The following is a 19,040-nucleotide window of genomic DNA, read 5'->3' as shown; positions in this document are numbered from 1 at the left end:
TGATGGCGTCTAGTCAACAGAAAGAGTTGTGCATTTCTTTCTAAAAACAGTTGCAATGATGGCGTCTAGTCAACAGAAAGAGTTGTGCATTTCTTTCTAAAAACAGTTGCAATGATGGCGTCTAGTCAACAGAAAGAGTTGTGCATTTCTTTCTAAAAACAGTTGCAATGATGGCGTCTAGTCAACAGAAAGAGTTGTGCATTTCTTTCTAAAAACAGTTGCAATGATGGCGTCTAGTCAACAGAAAGAGTTGTGCATTTCTTTCTAAAAACAGTTATACGACATTTTATGGACATTTTCGTGTATCTTTAGACCATCAACAAGTGCCAAATAACGCTCTTTGTAAGCACATCGGATCTCTGCACCAGATTATGGTGACTCTGCTATCCAAGAATGCATGGCAATCAATGTCAGTCAAAAAGAGTTTTGATGTCTGCTTTAGTAGAACTCTTTGCCCAAATGGGGATACTTTTTCCTCAAATTTACATTATTAATAATAAATAAATGTATAAATATTTGTTTTTATAACTACATGTACTTGTTTAGGACCTCTTCTAAGAGCAGGAATTGTTTGTTATACGAGGGTCGTTTGAAAAGTCCGTGCAAAGTCAGAGAGATAGCACTACTGGCGCGTATCGAGGTTATGTTTAGTTAGTAGCATCTCTTGGAAGAACACACACCAAGTTTCAGCCAGATCGGTCTATTTCTTTGTGTTTGGCATTCGTTTGAATCGAGGAAGTCGAGTGTTTTTCAAAAAATGGACGAAAAAGAATTTCGTGTGTTGATTAAACACTACTTTATGAAAGGCAAAACGCCTCAGGAGACTAAAGAGAAGCTTGATAAACATTATGGTGACTCTGCACCTTCGATTAGAACAGTTTATAAGTGGTTTCAAAATTTTCGGAGTGGCCATATGGGCACAAGTGACGCTGAACGTTCTGGACGCCTTGTTGAGGTTACTACTCCAGAAATCATTGATAAAATCCATGATATGGTGATGGATGACAGAAGAGTGAAGGTGCGTGAGATTGCTAGTGCTGTGGGCATCTCGAATGAACGGGTACATAATATTTTGCATCAACATTTGGACATGACAAAGCTATCCAACTCGTTTCACATCCCCCTATTCTCCAGACTTGGCTCCCTCGGACTACTATTTGTTCCCCAATATGAAGAAATGGCTGGCGGGAAAAATATTTTATTCAAACGAGGAGGTGATTGCAGAAACGAATGGCTATTTTTCAGACTTGGACAAATCCTATTATTCGGAAGGGATCAACAAACTAGAGCAGCGTTGGACGAAGTGTATAAGCCTAAAAGGAGACTATGTTGAAAAATAAAAAAGGTTTACCCCAAAAAATTAAGTAGTTCTTATTTTTGCACGGACTTTTCAAACGACCCTCGTATATTTAGTTTAAATTTTGCAGAGAAGAAAATATAAATAAAAGATCACTTCATTATTAGTTAAATAAAAGTATAATAATTAACAAATTCAAGAGCCTGTAAGTTCGGTGAGGCCAGAACAGTTGGGGAGACCCCAGTGCCTCTCGAATATTCATTTTCTACAACTTCTTGTGTTTGCACAAATTGTTCCGGTAGAAAAAAAAAATATAGGATGAAGCTTTAAAACTTTTGCTTGCAAAGTTTGAGTTGCTTATATCCTTTGCAAAGTTGATATTTATATTTAAAATAAGTGCAGCTTAATCATAAAAAACTTAATAAACAAAATCTTAAAATGGGTCAATAAGTTCTTTTAAGTAAAGTCGGAGTTCAGTTTATGCGCGAACAATTTTATAAACTTAAAACAACACCTCGTAATATTAGTTTAACTTACTTTAACATAATCAATAGCTCTAATGCCGAAGGTTTTTAAAAAATATAGCTTCTTTTTTTGCTCGAATTATTTTTTGAAAAAAAAAAAGATATATAAATAATATAATTATAACTTATTAAACTGAACATTTTTTTCGACTAAATTCAACCTTTTTATAAAAAATGTTGGAAAAAGTTAATTTAATTTGCAAAATGGCTTAATTTAATTGAAGTAAAGGCTAAAGTTGGCTGAAACATGATTTAATTTGGTCACATTACAAGCTGTGTGCTGCTTACTTGGTGCCCTTACTGTCGCATCATTAAACTAGGCATTATAGCTTTATCCAGGAAATTAAGGATTTGACCGTCTTACCAAGATTAGCCTAGATTAAGTAGATCAAATGCGTACGTAAATCAAGCCCTGTTTGTATGTATATAATAGAATTAGCTTTACTTTCCCGTACTGGACATTCAAAAATAAGTCTGCCATGCTTCTTTTTGCCTCATCATACTATTTAAAGTAAAATATTTACTGTAATTTGGATAAAGGTTTCCAAAGTAGTTCTAGGTGGTTACCTGAGTGTCTGAGGATTTCTGTATGAGAGTTGGTAACTAAAAACTGTTCAGAGTTTAAAGGATAGAAAGCAGAATGGACAAAAAAGTAAAATTTGCATACATATGTCCATTTTGAATATTTATTTTTAAAAAGAAAACTTCTTAGGAAATGAAGAACATTTTGTCTACTAATTTACCAAAATAATTTCTGTAATAAAAAGCAAATAAAATATTTAAAAAAAATCATCTATTTTCTGAGTAGATTCCTAACTTTTCTAAATTATGATTGGGTAATCTCCTAACTTCTCAGCTGATTGGTCGTTTCTTTGTCTGTTCCAGTGCGAGCACCACAGCCTCCTGAAAGGCCATGGATTCCACTCGCCAGACCTTCTTCTACCAAACCTTCCTGTAAGTATTTTTACTAAATTATTTAACTAATAAGCAATAATTTTTTGTAGAATTTAAAAAATAATAAAGTAATTTTTTTTTATTTTGGTGGACGTTTTAATTTATTGATAAGAATTTTTTAGGACAAGATTTTTTTGTTTTAATTTATTATTATTACGCAACTAACTTTGATTGTAAGAATTTTCTTGCGTTGACATTTTTTATAAAATTGCTGACCGATTAGTAATTTGTTTAATTTCCAGTAAACAGTTAAATTTTTTGTTTTGAACTGCACATTAAAACGCATATTAAAAGATAAACGTCTTCTTCCTTTATCATTCACAACAGTTTAAAGTGTTAAAATAAACCCATGAGCTAAGATGCAGTTCGACAAATTATATTCGTTTTACGTTTTACAAAAATAATTTTCGTTCTTTTAAAGGCGAAAAATCATACACTAGCATTTTTACATCATTTGTGAATAATATTAACTCCTGAATATGGTGAATGATGAATTTCTGCAAAATACTTCATCATGATTTACATGATTTCCCTGTTATATAGAGGTTACTCTAATTTATTGAAGCGATTTCATTAATGAATTGTAGTCTGGTAGATTGACCGGTCCATCGGTCTTACGATCTTCTGTTTAAGAATTCCCGAACTTCGCGATGGAAACTAGAGTGGATCACCATTCTGCTGGTAGATAATGTCCACAATGTCGGTTTCCAGTGCGGCATATACCAATTTACCAGCAAGTTTTGATAAGTATTTCCTGTAACAGTTGTTCGTAGAAGAAGAAGAAGAAGACCACTAAGTTTAAACTGTGGCACTGCAAAGATCCCATCAACTTTTCTTTAGCCTCAAATAGATTCTGTGCCTTCCAGATTTGCACATTATTATTCCAATTCATTTCCGAAAAGTATTGCTTTTTGAATTTGTCTCCAGGAATCTGAGTTTTACAGCAATTGCAAAAAGACGGGTAAGACTTCTACCTCAATCTTTTCCTTAACATCCTCCAAACGATCTATTATGGAATGTTAAACCTTGCTCGTCGATTCGTCACTAAAACTTCAAACATGAAACATGTTCGTCCTAACGAAGTACTACTAACAAGTAATCTTTTGTGCTAGACCTTTAGAAGGCCGAAAAAATTATTTATTGTTATTTAAAAAGTTGTATTATTAATTTGATTGTACAAGAATCAATCAAATTCTATGTTGATCATGTGTAATCTCTGATCATATATAGTTTTAATCTAAGATAGACGAACTTTAATTTTGTATGAATAATATTTTTGTTTTAACGATTTTTCCAACAGTTTGCCATATTTTTTAAAGATTTTTCTCCTTTTATTTGAATTTTTCTTTTGAAAAATATTAATTTCAAAAAATTGTTGTTGTTCTTTTGAGTTCACTAATATTGCCTTGGACTCTGCAAGCTTTCCATCTCAGTATTTAACAGTTTGAAAATTCCAAATTGCTTTTAGACTAGTTACACAGTCTGAAAGAACTATTTAAGAATAGGTTATTTACATGCACTTAAATTGGTATAGTTTTAAAACTTAATATTATAACTTAGAAATATTGATAAACAGAATTTATTTTATATATTGAAACAAAAAAACAAAAAAATCTTTTTGGAATCAAAATTCTGACATTGGCCTTTACTTTATGGCGAAGGTTTGATGACGGTGATGTGCTACAACGTGCTTTGTGACAAATACGCCACACGCCAGATGTACGGTTACTGTCCTACCTGGGCCTTAGCCTGGGATTACAGGAAAAAGGCAATACTCGCAGAAATCAGGCACTACACTGCCGACATCATATCATTACAGGTACGATTTATTTACTAGGCGCGGTCACACATTAATCAAAATGGCTTCTTTTTTGTAATTTTTGTTGTTTTTTAGCTGCATGAAATACTTAAAATTATTTGTGCATGAATAGTTCTGATATTTGTCTGCATGAAATTAAATTAAATTTATTTTACTAAGAAATTTTTGTTAAGATAATCTTGGTGGCGGATTGCGTTCTGAAGGTGTACATTTTATTTTTGAAATTTAGCTCATTACTTGTACAATTCACGATTCCTTTTTAAACCAGTAATTTTTCCCTAAAAACACTCCTATCTATAACAGCCGACTTTTGGAAAATCAATAATGATCATAGAACGGTCACTTTGACACTGAGTCTTCAACGTAATGGATATAATGTTGCGTAACTTTTTAAGAGATTGGAATATAACGTATTTTAGCCGATTACAATTAACTACACTTTTAAAGAATGTCTAGAGCGCTGTAGGGGAAAAATGACAGAATTATCGTAAGAAGTGCCGTGAATCGTTGAAACTTAAGTCTACTAGTGCTTTGAATTACTTTTGTTAGTAGGAATGTTCGTCCACTTAACGAAGAGCGACAACCTCATGATGTGAAATCTTGCCTCCCCACATTCTATTGTAAGAGCAACAAACCTCTACAAAGGAAGCACAGCTTACATGGGATAAACCGCAATAGGTGTACGCCAAAGTGGTGAGTCCACTCTGTACTCTGCCATCTGGCAGATTTGTGACCTACTAATGTTTGAACAGAGCCAACGGCAGCCGGAATCGGATCTCCATCTCTTTTAAAATGCACAGAGCCACCTTAGTTCTGTAATTCTGGTAGGGACCAACAAAGTACCCTCCCGCTGCCTCAACCTGGTTACTGAGTCGGTATTCAGTGACACCGAAGAACTGAGAGCCAGTTTGGCAATTAATAACTGAGGATAGTTCTCACAGGGAGACCTCAATATATTCTGTGACAGATACATAAAGAGTCAGCAAATCCTTTCCATCGAATTGTCATTGAAGTAGCCATCTTTGCTTTAAAGGCAAATTGTTATTATTATCAACATGGTTCCATCTAAGCCCAAACTGGAGTCTCATCTGAAATACCATCTCTTTACTAATAGTCCTTATATTACGATAATGTACAATACCATTTCTGTTCGTTCTTCCTGTTATAATTCAACAGCGATTTGTTGACTGGCTTATTAAACCCACGCCCTAAAAGTAGACATAATTTTCTATAACTTAAACTCACCTTTGAGGCAATAATTCTATTAACCAGAAGCCCATTTTGCGAAAAAAAACCATTCTATTTTTAGCTCTTCCAAATTTTGAAAATTTTCTTCACGCAATTAAAGAAAGCACTCCGAGATTCTAGTGAATGGTAAATTTGACGAGGCAGTCGGGAGAGTACTTTGTTGGTTCCTACCAGTATTGCAGAACGAAGGTGGCTCTGTGCAATTTAAAAGAGATGGAGATCCGATGCCGGCAGTTTTAACATTAGTAGGTCACAAATCCGCTAGATGGCAGGGTACAGAGTGGACTCGTTACTTTGAGTTGTTGAAGACATAGAAGTGGTAGGTTATAAGAGGTTATAAAAGGGCCCTAGGAAAGGAAAGAAGTACCAATAACTGAATTTTTCCACAAGTAGATTTGTTGAAGAAGTATTGATTTTTCGACTAGTCAAAGAGGGATATCTTTCAGTCAAATCGGAGTGTACACTTTTTCGGCCGAGTCAAAATTTAGAATTGGGATATTATGGCATGACCATCAACAGTACTAGCTCAAAATTAATTACGTCCTCGTTGCTCCTGGTTAAATGATGTTGCTGCAAAGAATCTCCTTCTACATTTTCCGTCAGAAGTGCTTTACTTTCCAGGGATGCCATGGAAAGGCAGGTTTATACACCCTGTCTAAAGAGTTTGGAACAAGAAACAAGAATGTTACATTAACTTCCGAAGTTTTTTATTCCGCCGTTGTAGCCTTATTTTAAAATAGGGATAAAACGCCGAATTTCAAGATTCAATTGATCATTATTTTTTTTTAAGCACATACATTTTTAATAAGCTAATCACAAATGTGAACGAGGAGTAAAAGTTGATAGTTAACGAGAATCTTTTAGTTATGGGTAAAGTAGACATTTTTCGGAATAAAATACTGCTTTTTTATTACATCCTAATGTTATTTTATTATTTTAACTATGTGCTATTTCACTTCTAGATTACAGGTAAGCTTTCATGGTTACATAAGCATGCTTCTTTATGAATTGACTATCTTGATAATTATTTGTTTAAATTAAAAACTTAGAATTGTGGAAGTTTAACCACTCTTTTTGCAATTTTTTTTTGCTCTGCTTTTTAAAAGAAAGGTGCTTCGGAGATGGTTGTCTGTTACATACTGAAGATTTTATTTTCAAATAACTTTGTACCAGAAGCCAAGTCACCAAATAACAAATTTGGATTCAACGAAACCATTAGAGTATCATCAGTTAGTACCTCCGAAACTGAAGGAAATTTATCACAGCTCTATTACTGTATAACGCTAATGGTTATCTTTCTTAGTAAATCAATTTCCGCACAGATCAGCTCGCAGAAAATACCACTACTATTCATTAATAAATAATATAGAGAAATCAGAGAAGTAGAAGTTATGGTATGTTTCTGAGTTGGATTTCATTAAGCTACGTTAAGTTAAACCTAATTCTGCAGACGGTATTCCCATTTCTTTGGCTTATTCTGGCTTTGGCAGTTAGAGCATGCCTAACTTTTATAAATAGCCTTATATTCTTATTACAGCTTTATTAAATAATTTTAAATATTTAGTAGTTAATATAACTACCAATTAGAAGTGCATGTGAATGACTATTTAATTAATTTATTAATAATAGCATGAATTTACTGCATGTAATCTTAAATTGTCCTTATAATGCATGTCTAGCACGTTTAGGAGTATGGAATTTAGATTTGAAGCTGCATATGTGCTTGTTTAGTTTTTGTATTTTATTTTTCTTTTGCTTTTCCTTATTTATTTTTTTCTTCTTATAATAAAAAATTTGGTTTGCCGTTTTAATTGTTTGCTAATTATTATTATAAAGTTCTTTATAATCATGCTTTGCAAAATTTTGTCTTTGGTCAGTTTTTTATACCAAATATAATTAATTTTTTTCTTTTCTTTTTTATTTGAAGTGGTAACATTTATAATTGATCTAATCAACTTACCAGCTGCTTAAATTACCTCTACATAACTTTAAACTTTGAAAAAGTGCAATAAATTCCAAGCAATTTTTTTTTTTTTTTGTAGAATCAGAGCAATAATGTAATTAATAATGTAAATGTTTGTTATTAGGAAGTGGAAACCGATCAATTTTACAAATTCTTCTTGCCAGAATTGAAGAGGGACGGTTATGAAGGCATTTTCTCACCAAAATCCAGAGCTAAAACAATGTCAGAAAGTGAACGCAAGTATGTCGACGGATGTGCCATCTTCTATCGCACTGCCAAGTATGTACTATGTTTTTGAACTTATAAAGTACATTAAATTTTTTTTATATTTATCCAGAGATCACTGTTGGAAGTTAGCAATTTCATTTATAGGTAAAATCTCTATAAATCCATTGGCAATGTTTTCTTACAAATTATTTTTTAAAAAACACCTGATAGAAACGAAACAGTTATCAGCTAATAAGAATAATATTCTACCTTCAAGTAAAAAGGGTCTCTTCACTTTGTGCCAATTAATACCATTTTTTATGAATATCCATTATTCAAAAAACTATTTGCATTTGACTGCTTTCTGATATTCTATTGCAAGGGTCTTCAACCAGGGTTCTGCGGAACCTTAGGGTTCTCTGGAAAGTTGTTAGGGGTTCCGCAAGTGATCACTATTTGCTCAGCCAAAATGCATGTAAAATGGAAATCATCTATATAAAGAATTTTTCATGTAGGAACGGGGTGGAGGATTGTCTTATTAAAATATCAGATTAATATAATATTTAAGTAAAAATTACAATATTAATATAAATTGGATATAAAAAGGCAGTTGATGGTAAAGAATAAATATAAATAAATATTTTGGGCGCCACGGTAGCCGAGCGGTTAGAAGCGAGACCTGCGAAGCTAATATGTATTGTGGTGCTGGGTTCGATTCCCGGTCTTAGGCCTTGGATTTTATTTAATGGTTAATAAAAGAAATTTACAGTAAAGTATGTTTGCTAGTCGCCTCCGTCCGCGACACCTAATTGGTAGTAGGACGTAAAGCCCCGCCTGAAAAAATAGGCAATTATTTTACTTTTTTTTAAAATAAATATTTTATGGATAAAATTAAATTTTGAAGTTCGGTAGTAGTCACGTGCTTCAAATACACCAACCAAGACGCATTAATTATTGTAAAATTTAGAAGTTAATTATTCATAAAATGAATTCTAAAAAATCAAATAAAATAAAACCTGATTCGCTACTTCACTATTCATTCTCTTATTAAGATGTTTGAATTAAGATTAAATAAAGTTACAAGAATAATTTGCGAATTTGAGTAGAAAAAAGCTTTGATAAACTATTTTAAACATTTTTCTGCTACTTAAACATGAGATTCTTTCAAGAAAACCATGGACTCAAAGGGTTCCTAAAAGTGTAAAAGGTTGACGACTCCTGTTCTATTGGGTTCATGGATATGAGGCTGAAACCAAACCTTAGCCACCAATAGATTAGCATAGAAACTAGGATTGGGTTCTGTTCTCCACTGCATCCAAAGAAGCTTAAAAGGCCAAGACCAATAGAGTTATGGTAGTAGAAACCTTTTCATTTACAAAACACTGCGTTTTCCGATTAGACGATGAAAATTTCCACGTCCCTAAGTCAGTAAATAAAAGTTATATTATCTGAAAAATATGCTTTGTTTGCCTGTTGTTATATTTTAGCCAACGATTTTGTATATTTACCTGTTTCTGAACCATTTGACAATGCGCTTTGATATCCAGAAAACAATCGATTGGAATATTTGTTTAAAAGCAGATTTTGCCTATTTGGATGTTAAAAAATTCACATTGCAGATTGCAGACTTTTCCCCATGCTGAGAGACTGCTGCTTTCAGATTATTTCTACGAGACATATTTTTATTAAAGTTATTTTGTTTTTTTGGCTTTCTCAGGCATTTAGAACAGAGTGAAGAATTTGGGAATAGAATGCCTCACAGGCCATTAAATGATGCAATATCTTATTTAGAGAGCATTTAAATACATAAACTATTGTCTACTCGCCAAATAACCAAAATTAACAAAAAAATGTATAAAAAAGTTTAGAGACCTCTTCTGTTTACCTCCAAGTTAAACTACTTTCTCTTTTTTACGTTCCGTTATTATTACGAATTCCTTTAAAACCAATATGCAATTTTTATTTTTTGCTTATTCGTACAGTAAATTTTTATATATCTTCAATAATAAAGACATTTGCATTAAATAAAGATATAATTATTATTATTTTATCTTATATTAAATTTTTTGCTGGTTTATTTCTAGATTTACGCTTATACAAGAGCACTTGGTCGAATTCAATCAGCTTGCTATGGCAAACAGTGAAGGATCAGATGACATGTTAAACAGGGTGATGCCCAAAGACAACATCGGACTAGCAGCACTCCTTAAAACAAAGGAAGCCGCTTGGGAGAATTGTAAGTTTGGTTTACTTCATTAACTTGATTTAGGCTATTAGTCCGCTATGAACTTCCACACCTGGACAGGCTCCCAGGAAAATGTCGTACATATACATATATCAACTTCTCTTCAAACAAACTCTCCATTAGTCTTGCACTTCTACACTTCCATCTAATGGTTTACGTTTTATGGGTTGATTGTGTTGTTAGTCTGGATTTCCCGCAGTGACATGAAAATCACTGAGAAGTGGCTAGACCAATTTCTTGTGAAACTGAAGAGAATTTATCTTAATTCGCTAATTACTTTTACATCCAATATTAGTCTGTCAAATTTTATTTTGGTTCAATAAATTTAATAAAGTGAAATTTAAGTTTATTCCAAACGTTTACATTTAAGTGGGCGTGAACCTTAGTTAAAAAAAAAAAAAAAAATTTAATGAAAAATAGGTAATAATGTTAAAAGGGAAAATAGGTAATTAATTAAACTTATTAAGCGTACAATTTTTTTTTCTTTAAATTAGAGTAATAATTCAGAGGAATTCGTATTTTGGATAAAAAGATAAAATGAAGTTTGAATTAAATAAAGTACAATAATATATCTAGGGCAGCGCCAAGCGAATCATATGGGTAAGGTAACGGGAAGGTTAGTCAGTTACTAATATGGCTGCCGTCGTTGTTGCCAAAGTGGATCGTTAGTAGTGTAGTTTTGCTTTTCAATGTGATTTCTGGTTTATACTTTAGTAAAATGTCTCGACAACAGTATAACTATAATATGTGGGAAGATGATGGATGGAGTTCTAATGAAAATTTTTGTAATAGTCCTAATGAAATGATGATTAACACAAGTCAATTGTCGTTTCAACAAAATGATTATAATGAAGATGGAGCAGTCTATCAACAACATTATAATGCTAATCATTCAGCAAAAATGGCATTTTTCTATGAACCGCCTAGTCATTATTCACTAACTGGAAACATTCCAAAAGATGAAAGCCAGTTTCCACACCAAAAAGGCCAAGAATATTATCAATTCGATGAACCACCTCTGTTGGAAGAACTAGAAATATTTCCAGATCAGATATTACAGAAAGTTAAAGTAGTCTTAGATCCGTTCAAAAATGATGTTCCAATGGATTGTGATTTGGGTGGACCGTTATTCTTTTATCTGTGTTTGGCTTTCACCATGTTCCTGTCTGGTGGAAAACTTAATTTTGGTTATGTGTACGGTATAAGTGTAATTGGTTGCATCCTGATGTACTTTATATTGAAAGCAATGACAAAATGTGATACAATTAATGTAATGGGTGTGGCATCAACGCTGGGCTATTGTATACTGCCTGTTGTCTTATTGTCGGCTCTGGGAGTGTTCTTTTACTTGAATAATTACTTCGGTTATACATTAGCAACTATTGCAGTTGGATGGGCCAGTTTTGCAGCTTCAAAAATATTTTGTACTATAACTGAGGACTTTACACAACGACCACTAATCATGTACCCATGTGCATTGCTTTATGGTGCATTTACTATTCTCGTCATTTTATAAAAGCTATAAATTAATTTTTATTTAAATCTATGTAAGTAAGTATAGCTGTGCATAAATAAAATTGTTAAAATTATTTATTTATTCTTTCACTTGGTTTAAGTTCAGGTACTAATGCTCGTTCTGTTTATATTGTTTTAGTATTTATAATTTTGAGTAAAACTTCTAGTAAAGTTTATTTCTTCCATGACAAAATGTAATTAAAATTGTTAAAGACTGACTAATGCTAAATAAAAATTAGTAAATTGCAGGGTTTAAATAAGATATTTTTTCATTTTGTTGAACCTTACCTATTAAAAAGAAATCTAGTAGTAGCAGTTTGAGATGTACGTAAAGAATTAAATTAGTAATATATCATATATTTCACATTGTTTTATTTAAACTAGTAAATCTTTTAGGAGTTATTTAAACTAGTAAATCTTTTAGGAGTTATTTAAACTAGTAAATCTTTTAGGAGTTATTTAAACTAGTAAATCTTTTAGGAGTTATTTAAACTAGTAAATCTTTTAGGAGACCTTACAATGTTGGCAACTAAAAATAGCAAATATGGTAACATTAATTTGATAAAGTACTTAACTCCAGTTTAGTTAAGGTATTTTATTGCTGGCTTCATTTCAGGTAATTAGTTCCAAACATTAATGGTAGGTTGTACATACTGTTCTGCATCTTATGTGGGTCAATATAGTAGATATTGAATTAGAGTAGATTTTTGTAGTAAGAGGCTACAATGAAGTCTCCAGGTTTTTTAAATTTATAATCATTTATACACCGGGTTTTACCTCAAAAAATATTTTAAAGTTGTAAATTTTTATGGTATTCTCTTATCATCGGTTTCCTTAAATAAATATATCCTATAATTAGCATAGATATAATGAGGTTTACAAGCAAATTTCTTGAACAAATTCTGCGCTAAGGGAGTGAAATAGCAATCATTTGCTGCCAGGAAACAGTATCTGACCTTTCCATATCAGATATTCTATGTCTGTTATGGTATAAATGACTCTTATATATATAATATAGGATTAATTTCGAAATAAATGTTATATATAAGCTTTCATTGCTTGTTTGTGAAGGTCCACGTGACTCACATATTGCTGAACAGGCTCTGCTTGTGTGTACGGCCCACATACATTGGGATCCCGAGTTTTGTGACGTTAAACTAATTCAGGTGATGATGTTGTCTCATGCGCTAAAAGGAGTTCTTGATGAGGCATCCATAAGACTGAGAGCTGCTCCTGTACAGTTGTTACTCTGCGGCGATTTTAATTCACTACCTGATTCTGGTACAGATTTCAATTTATCTCTAAAATATTGTTGATTGCATTTTAAAGAAATAAAAAAAAAAAAATTGTAATATTTTGTTCACTCTAGGTGTAATAGAGTTCCTTTCGTCTGGCCGAGTCCTTTCTGACCATCAAGATTTCAAGGACCTCCCTTACAAGTCCGTCCTGCAAAAGATCTCCGGCTGCGAAAAACCAAATGAATTTACACATTCCTTTAAATTGGCGTCCGCATATTCAGAGGATATCATGCCGTACACGAACTACACGTAAGTAATAATTTAACGGAACTTACATCCCAATTTATAACAGATCTCAATTAAAAATAAAAAAGATTACATTCTTTTCTGACTTTTTTGCAGATTTCACTTCAAAGGTATTATTGACTACATATTCTATTCCAAGCAAAGTATGACACCACTCGGACTTCTCGGTCCACTTGCTGCCGATTGGCTGAAAGATAATAAAGTCATTGGTTGCCCACATCCACATATACCTTCAGGTAATGTAATTAGTAAACTTAGGCTAATAAGTAAAACTTATTAGTTACTAATAAGTTATTAGTAAAACTAATAAGTAAAACTTGGACTTCAAACTGTAGCATCCACTGCAATAGATTACAGTGTGATCCAACTTATCTTATTTTCGGCTTGTTTTATTTCAATATCATTTTCATTTCTAAAATATAGTGCTGTGATCTCTTACTGATTAAGAAAACTAATATTAGTAAGCAGATTCTTTTACAAATAGAAATATTTAATATAAGAAATTATATTAATATTCTGTCGCCAATCTTTTCACCTTTTTGCTTTGCCGCAAATAGTTTTATAGCCCAAGTTACAGATGTATCAAATTTTCTCTGTGTAATATTCTTCTAAGGCTGGAAACATAGTGGAGCGGCGATGATAACGAAGAGCAAAGCGGCGAAATCAAACACAAGTTAACATATAGGACCGCGCATAGTGGGAAGCAAAGTGAAGGTAGAGCAACGCTATCTATAGAGAGTGTTTGTTTTCGCTATCATCGCCGCTTTGCTCTTCGCTATCATCGCCGCTCCACTATGTTTCCAGCCTAAGAAGGTAAGGGAAGAGTTCAGATCGTAGTTTCAGTTACTATTGAGTGATCAGTGCTTGAGTTAAAGCGTCTCACATTCTCCTCTTTATTGGAATATTACGTAATTTCCTTGAACTGACTATTCTAGTCTTTACTTTTAGATTGTTCAATTTTTCTCTTGCAGACTATAAGTGCTGTATTTTCGTTGTTGTATCGGAAGATTCTAAAAGAATTCTGCTTGATTGAAAGAGGCTGGCCGTGTACCTCAGTTTTAGTGCCTCTAGAATATTCAGCCATATTTTTAAAAGACTGTTTAACATCGAACACTCTAAATATACTCGTATTATATACTCAGTGATCTATATGAATCATCAAAACTGTATATATAGAAGTTTCAGAAGTTCATTAAGCACCGTGCTTGTAACAAAAAGTTTGAGGTCTGCTATCTGAAATTGTGGAAATTTTTATTAGAGGTTGCAATATATATTTTGTGTAATCATCTATAAGTGAAGAGCAAAGCAATAATTAGCGTTTATCTGCTCACATATTTTGTTGTGTGGAGAGTTCTACAAACCCTTTGTTTATGTACCATATTTCTGTGTTCAAACAAAAATAGCAAAGAAATTTAAGTAAACCTAATCTTTTATGTTGTACAAATTGCAATAGTAATATTTATAGTTTGAGCAATTTAGTATGCTATTTTGTTCTGAATTGTTTCTTAATTTTTTAGAATTTAACATTTGATTTCAGATCATTTTCCATTACTTGTGGAGCTAGAAATGATGCCATCAGTACAAACCAACGGAATAATCCCAACCACACGTAGGTAGCATCGACACGTTACGGCGACAAGTACGCTAAAAAGACGCCAAGAACGAAGAAAAACCCGAAGTTCGCAAAGTAGGGCGATCTTAAACAATAATAGGCCAAGCACAACTATACTCACGTCATCATCTTCATCATCCGATATTATCGGGCCGACAACACAGTAGTGCCTCGACAGTACAAAAAAAAAAAAATAAAAGAAATAATAAAAATTAAAATAAAACACCCACTATTTTATATAATAACTATATATTTCGAACATATATATTTAATGTAATTATATTTATACTGTGTATCATGTATAAAGGAAAGTTTTGAAAAAAATTTTCTTAAAAACTCTGCAATTTTTCTTCTTTTTTTTAAAAATAAAATTGTTTCAAATAACAATAAGAAAAGAAAATTAACTCTGTGTGATATATTGTAATAAAGAAATCTAAATTGTTATAAGGAATGAAAATACAAACATCTATGATTATATTTCTTTTGATTACTATAACAAATCAACAAAATAATGTAATGTCAAAAAAAAAAAGAATTTATTAAAACAGAGCTCTAATTTTAAAGTTTGATTTTGTTTTATTTTATAGTGAACGAATAACAGAGAAAAGGAACATTGCAGTTACAGAATAATTTTTTTTGTCTTAAGTGGGAAGTTTTAAACGCACAAATATGACTAAATACAACTTTGTTTTATTTTTTCTTTTTTAAATATTTATAATTTTAAAACTATTGAAGGCACGAAGTTCACATCAGTTATAGCGCTCTGTACCAATCCAAGTGAAACAGTTAAAATAGAATTTGGGAGAAGGGTGATTGATTCATTAGAATGACAAGGGAATAGCTACATCTCGTTTTGTACGAAGGAAAGTCACATTAACCTTATACCATTTTTTCCAACGTTTTCGTCAATTTCTTCCAATTTGATTGTGATATGACAAATTTTTAAATGAGAAAATTCTTTTCGTTCTTTTATGTTTTGAAAAAATTAATTGGTAATAACAGTCCGTCCAGGTTAAATAAATGCTTCTTATTTTTTTGTGTGTGTTGAAAAAGTTTTTCATTGAATGACTTTTTTTACTTTGACTAGTAACCATATTCTTTAGTTTACCTATTAAAGAAATTTGTAACTCAGCTACAGTGATGGAAAATGAGAGTGTTGGCGTCTGTTTCTCTTTTTGGAAAATTTTCTGAAAACTTGAATAATTTCGTATTTTATTACTTTTTTTTATAAAGTTATGCTGTTGTCTTACAGCAAATAAGGCCACCTTGATGTTAGCATCAAAAGAAAATTTACAAAAAAAATCTAGTAAATACAACACACACTCTCTCTCTCTCTCTCTCTCTCTCTACAATTTAGATTTGGTCAAAAATAATTATTTTGCGGTATATAATCGAGCTGTCTCGTCAAATTTGTGGTTCATTTAACGTCAAAGAAACTATCATAGAAATAAATACATTTCTTTTCATTTTAAATCTAAATACAAATTGCAAAAAAAAAGGTAAAATAATTGTGGCTTATTCTGTTGCAAAATGAGATGTCCTAATTACCCCAATAATTGTTGCCAGACAAAATAGCAAATCACCCAGTCCCTTTAACAATTTTATGATTTTATTGTTAATTAATGGTTCAAATATATCTTTATCTAAAAATGAAACCATAAATTTAAAAAAAACTTGTTACTTTCCACCAAAGATGTGTGTACACTGACTAAATAAATAAATCTCTTAAAATTATCTAGACGATTTTACAGGATATTTTCTCTTTTTTAAAAAAGATATGTAGCTTAAACCAGATAAAAAATTTAAGTAAAATATTTATTATTAAATGTTTCCTTTTAATTTTTATTCGAATTTAATTTACTTTCTTGTTTTGTTTTAAATAAAACAATGACGATCGTGTACAAATATAAAATTAAAAATATCTATGTGGGTTCTTTAATTAATTTTTATAATTTTTAGATTTATAGAATTAATTGTTCGATATTTCTTAAGTAATTAATAAAATCCTTTTTTTTCCTCTTAGATTTTTTAAGGTCGGGGATTTTACAGAGAGAAATTTTGGTTTGATTAAAAGAGTCCAGTGATGGATATCAATTCTGGTTCGTTAGCTATAATTGTATCAGTTTATTTGGTTTCTTAAAAAAAAAAAAAAAAAAAATGAAAAAATAAAATAGAAAGAAGGCATTAAACTTGTCCAATTATTGGCTGGCTGTAGGTAAGACCAATTTCGATCTCAATTATTCTTTTTTCTCTTATTTATTTACTTGAATTTAAGGAGAGAAACGGTGGTATTTCATTATTAAGAATTTTTAAAATGGTGGAATCTTCCCCTTTGTTGTCATTCCATAGTATACTTAAATTACCATGTAAATTTCAAACTAATAATTGTTTTTATGTTTCTTTTTAAGTAGAGTCATTCAAAACAAAAACATCTATGAATGGAGGCGAAATGAAAAATCAAATTTATTGCAAGAAGTTAGCAATCAATGAATACGACAACCAATAGGGAATGTTATATTTCACACTCTATTCGTCCAACAAATTTTACAGGCTTGTTAAAACCCCCAAAAAGCAATCATCATTAATTGATCAAAAACTCAGGGAAAATAAAGAAAATATTTTGCAATGAAGTATTTTCAGTGCTTTATTCATACTTCAATATCTATAAATAAAAGAAAGGAGTGTTTCTTTTTTTATATTTATTATTTTTTCACCTTGGTCAATGATTTTTGGGGGTTAAGGAGAAATGCTTTAAAGTATTGCATCGAAGAGTGCTTCATTTTGATGTCATTCCCTTAGGTTAGAAAATCTGGGAAGTGGTGTCCCCAACTTTATCTGGTAATAACTGCCTAAACATACATAATCTTCTTTAAACGGTTGGCATCGCATGGAGTTTAACATTCGATTCCCATCTACCCACAGAATACGCTAGTTCTAACATGTTTCTGGCTCATTTCTTTCAAGTATCCACCAAGTCTACAGTGCCCGTGAGGAAGAAAACGCTATCAGCTTGGTTAAAATTACCCGGAAATTAATTCTTCGTCTGTTTCAGTCCAGGGAAATCATACCAAAGATCAATTTCCTGCTTGCTTCTTCTTCTTTCTTCACCACCCCCTGGATAAACCAGTTGCTTATCCCCAATAAGGTTTCGAATTCCAAATGATATATATATATGGAATTCATGGAAGACAAGAAATATTTTGACTGCCCAATTTTATTAACACTTCTCATTGATTGGGCCATTTTTCTTCACAATCATCGTGGGTTGTTTCTCTGTAATCATCCAACCAGAGTGAGTATTTATTCCTTTCATTTCTCCTTTTCTCAGAATAAATGGCTTCATTTTATTTTGCAAAAATAGATTTTTCACTTCGCGAAGATAAATGTACGTGCATGAATTTTTTGGAACATTTTAATGTATTTATATTTGAAAAAATAATTTAATTGAGAACTTAATGGGAATTAGTTTCTCATTCTCTCTCTCATCCACATAAAATGAACGCCTAAATATCTGAAATAAAGCGGCCTCTAAATGACTTATCAGTAACAATTTTTTAAATAAGCAACAAAAATTGAAATATAATTAAACTGCCTTATCTCCTTTTAGTTGTTTTTATAATTTTTACTTTATTTGTAAAATTGACATGCCGTTGTTGCATTGTGCAATAAAATATTTTTTTATTATAGATTTAAAAGAAAAAAGATATTCATCTATACTTTTATAAACTTTAATAAAAGTACATCTCATTTGGAGAGAAATTTATTTAATTAAAGACGATGCAGCAATGGCAATTTTGTTTAATTAGGGTAATTAATTTTGTGGTTTATGTTTTTAATTTATTTTTTGTTTTAAAGAATAATTTTTTAGTACTCAATTATTTTGATTCTTAATTTAATGAATTTTCAATTCAAATTGAAGTGGAAAAGCTTTTTATTAGTTATTATTGGCTGATTTTGAGAACAATTTGTTAGAAATAGAAATAATTATTGATGCTACATCCCAAACTATAACAGACATTTTTGTTTACTAGTTAAATTTAAAAAATCAAACAATGGAATTGTAGATGTTTCCATGTTCAAAATTCTTTAAAACTTTAAAATTAATACTGTGT

General features: G+C 31.4%; 2 protein-coding genes across 2 annotated transcripts in view; both read left to right on the top strand.

The window, feature by feature from the left end:
• The window catches only part of twin (CCR4-NOT transcription complex subunit 6-like twin), a 350,187-nt gene extending 333,088 nt beyond the window's left edge, over positions 1–17,099 (top strand). The window contains exons 2-9 of the mRNA XM_074136437.1: positions 2,707–2,775; positions 4,437–4,594; positions 7,930–8,084; positions 10,097–10,248; positions 12,844–13,053; positions 13,142–13,319; positions 13,413–13,552; positions 14,854–17,099. Coding sequence (XP_073992538.1) covers positions 4,442–4,594; positions 7,930–8,084; positions 10,097–10,248; positions 12,844–13,053; positions 13,142–13,319; positions 13,413–13,552; positions 14,854–14,933 — 1,068 coding nt within the window. The 5' untranslated portion in view covers positions 2,707–2,775; positions 4,437–4,441 and the 3' untranslated portion in view covers positions 14,934–17,099. The remainder of the gene's footprint in view (positions 1–2,706; positions 2,776–4,436; positions 4,595–7,929; positions 8,085–10,096; positions 10,249–12,843; positions 13,054–13,141; positions 13,320–13,412; positions 13,553–14,853) is intronic.
• On the top strand, positions 10,866–12,034 carry LOC141458454 (protein YIPF5 homolog). Its single transcript, XM_074136438.1, has one exon. It carries the CDS (start codon positions 10,976–10,978, stop codon positions 11,771–11,773), a length of 798 nt encoding a protein of 265 aa, XP_073992539.1. The 5' UTR covers positions 10,866–10,975; the 3' UTR covers positions 11,774–12,034.
• Positions 17,100–19,040: the final 1,941 nt, after the last annotated feature.

This window comes from Rhodnius prolixus, unplaced genomic scaffold, assembly GCF_049639745.1.
Source record: "Rhodnius prolixus isolate KJV_2025 unplaced genomic scaffold, Rpr scaffold_5, whole genome shotgun sequence".
NCBI lineage: Eukaryota > Metazoa > Arthropoda > Insecta > Hemiptera > Reduviidae > Rhodnius > Rhodnius prolixus.
The sequence above is the reverse complement of the archived record's forward strand: the minus strand, read 5'-3'. Positions and strand labels throughout refer to the sequence as shown.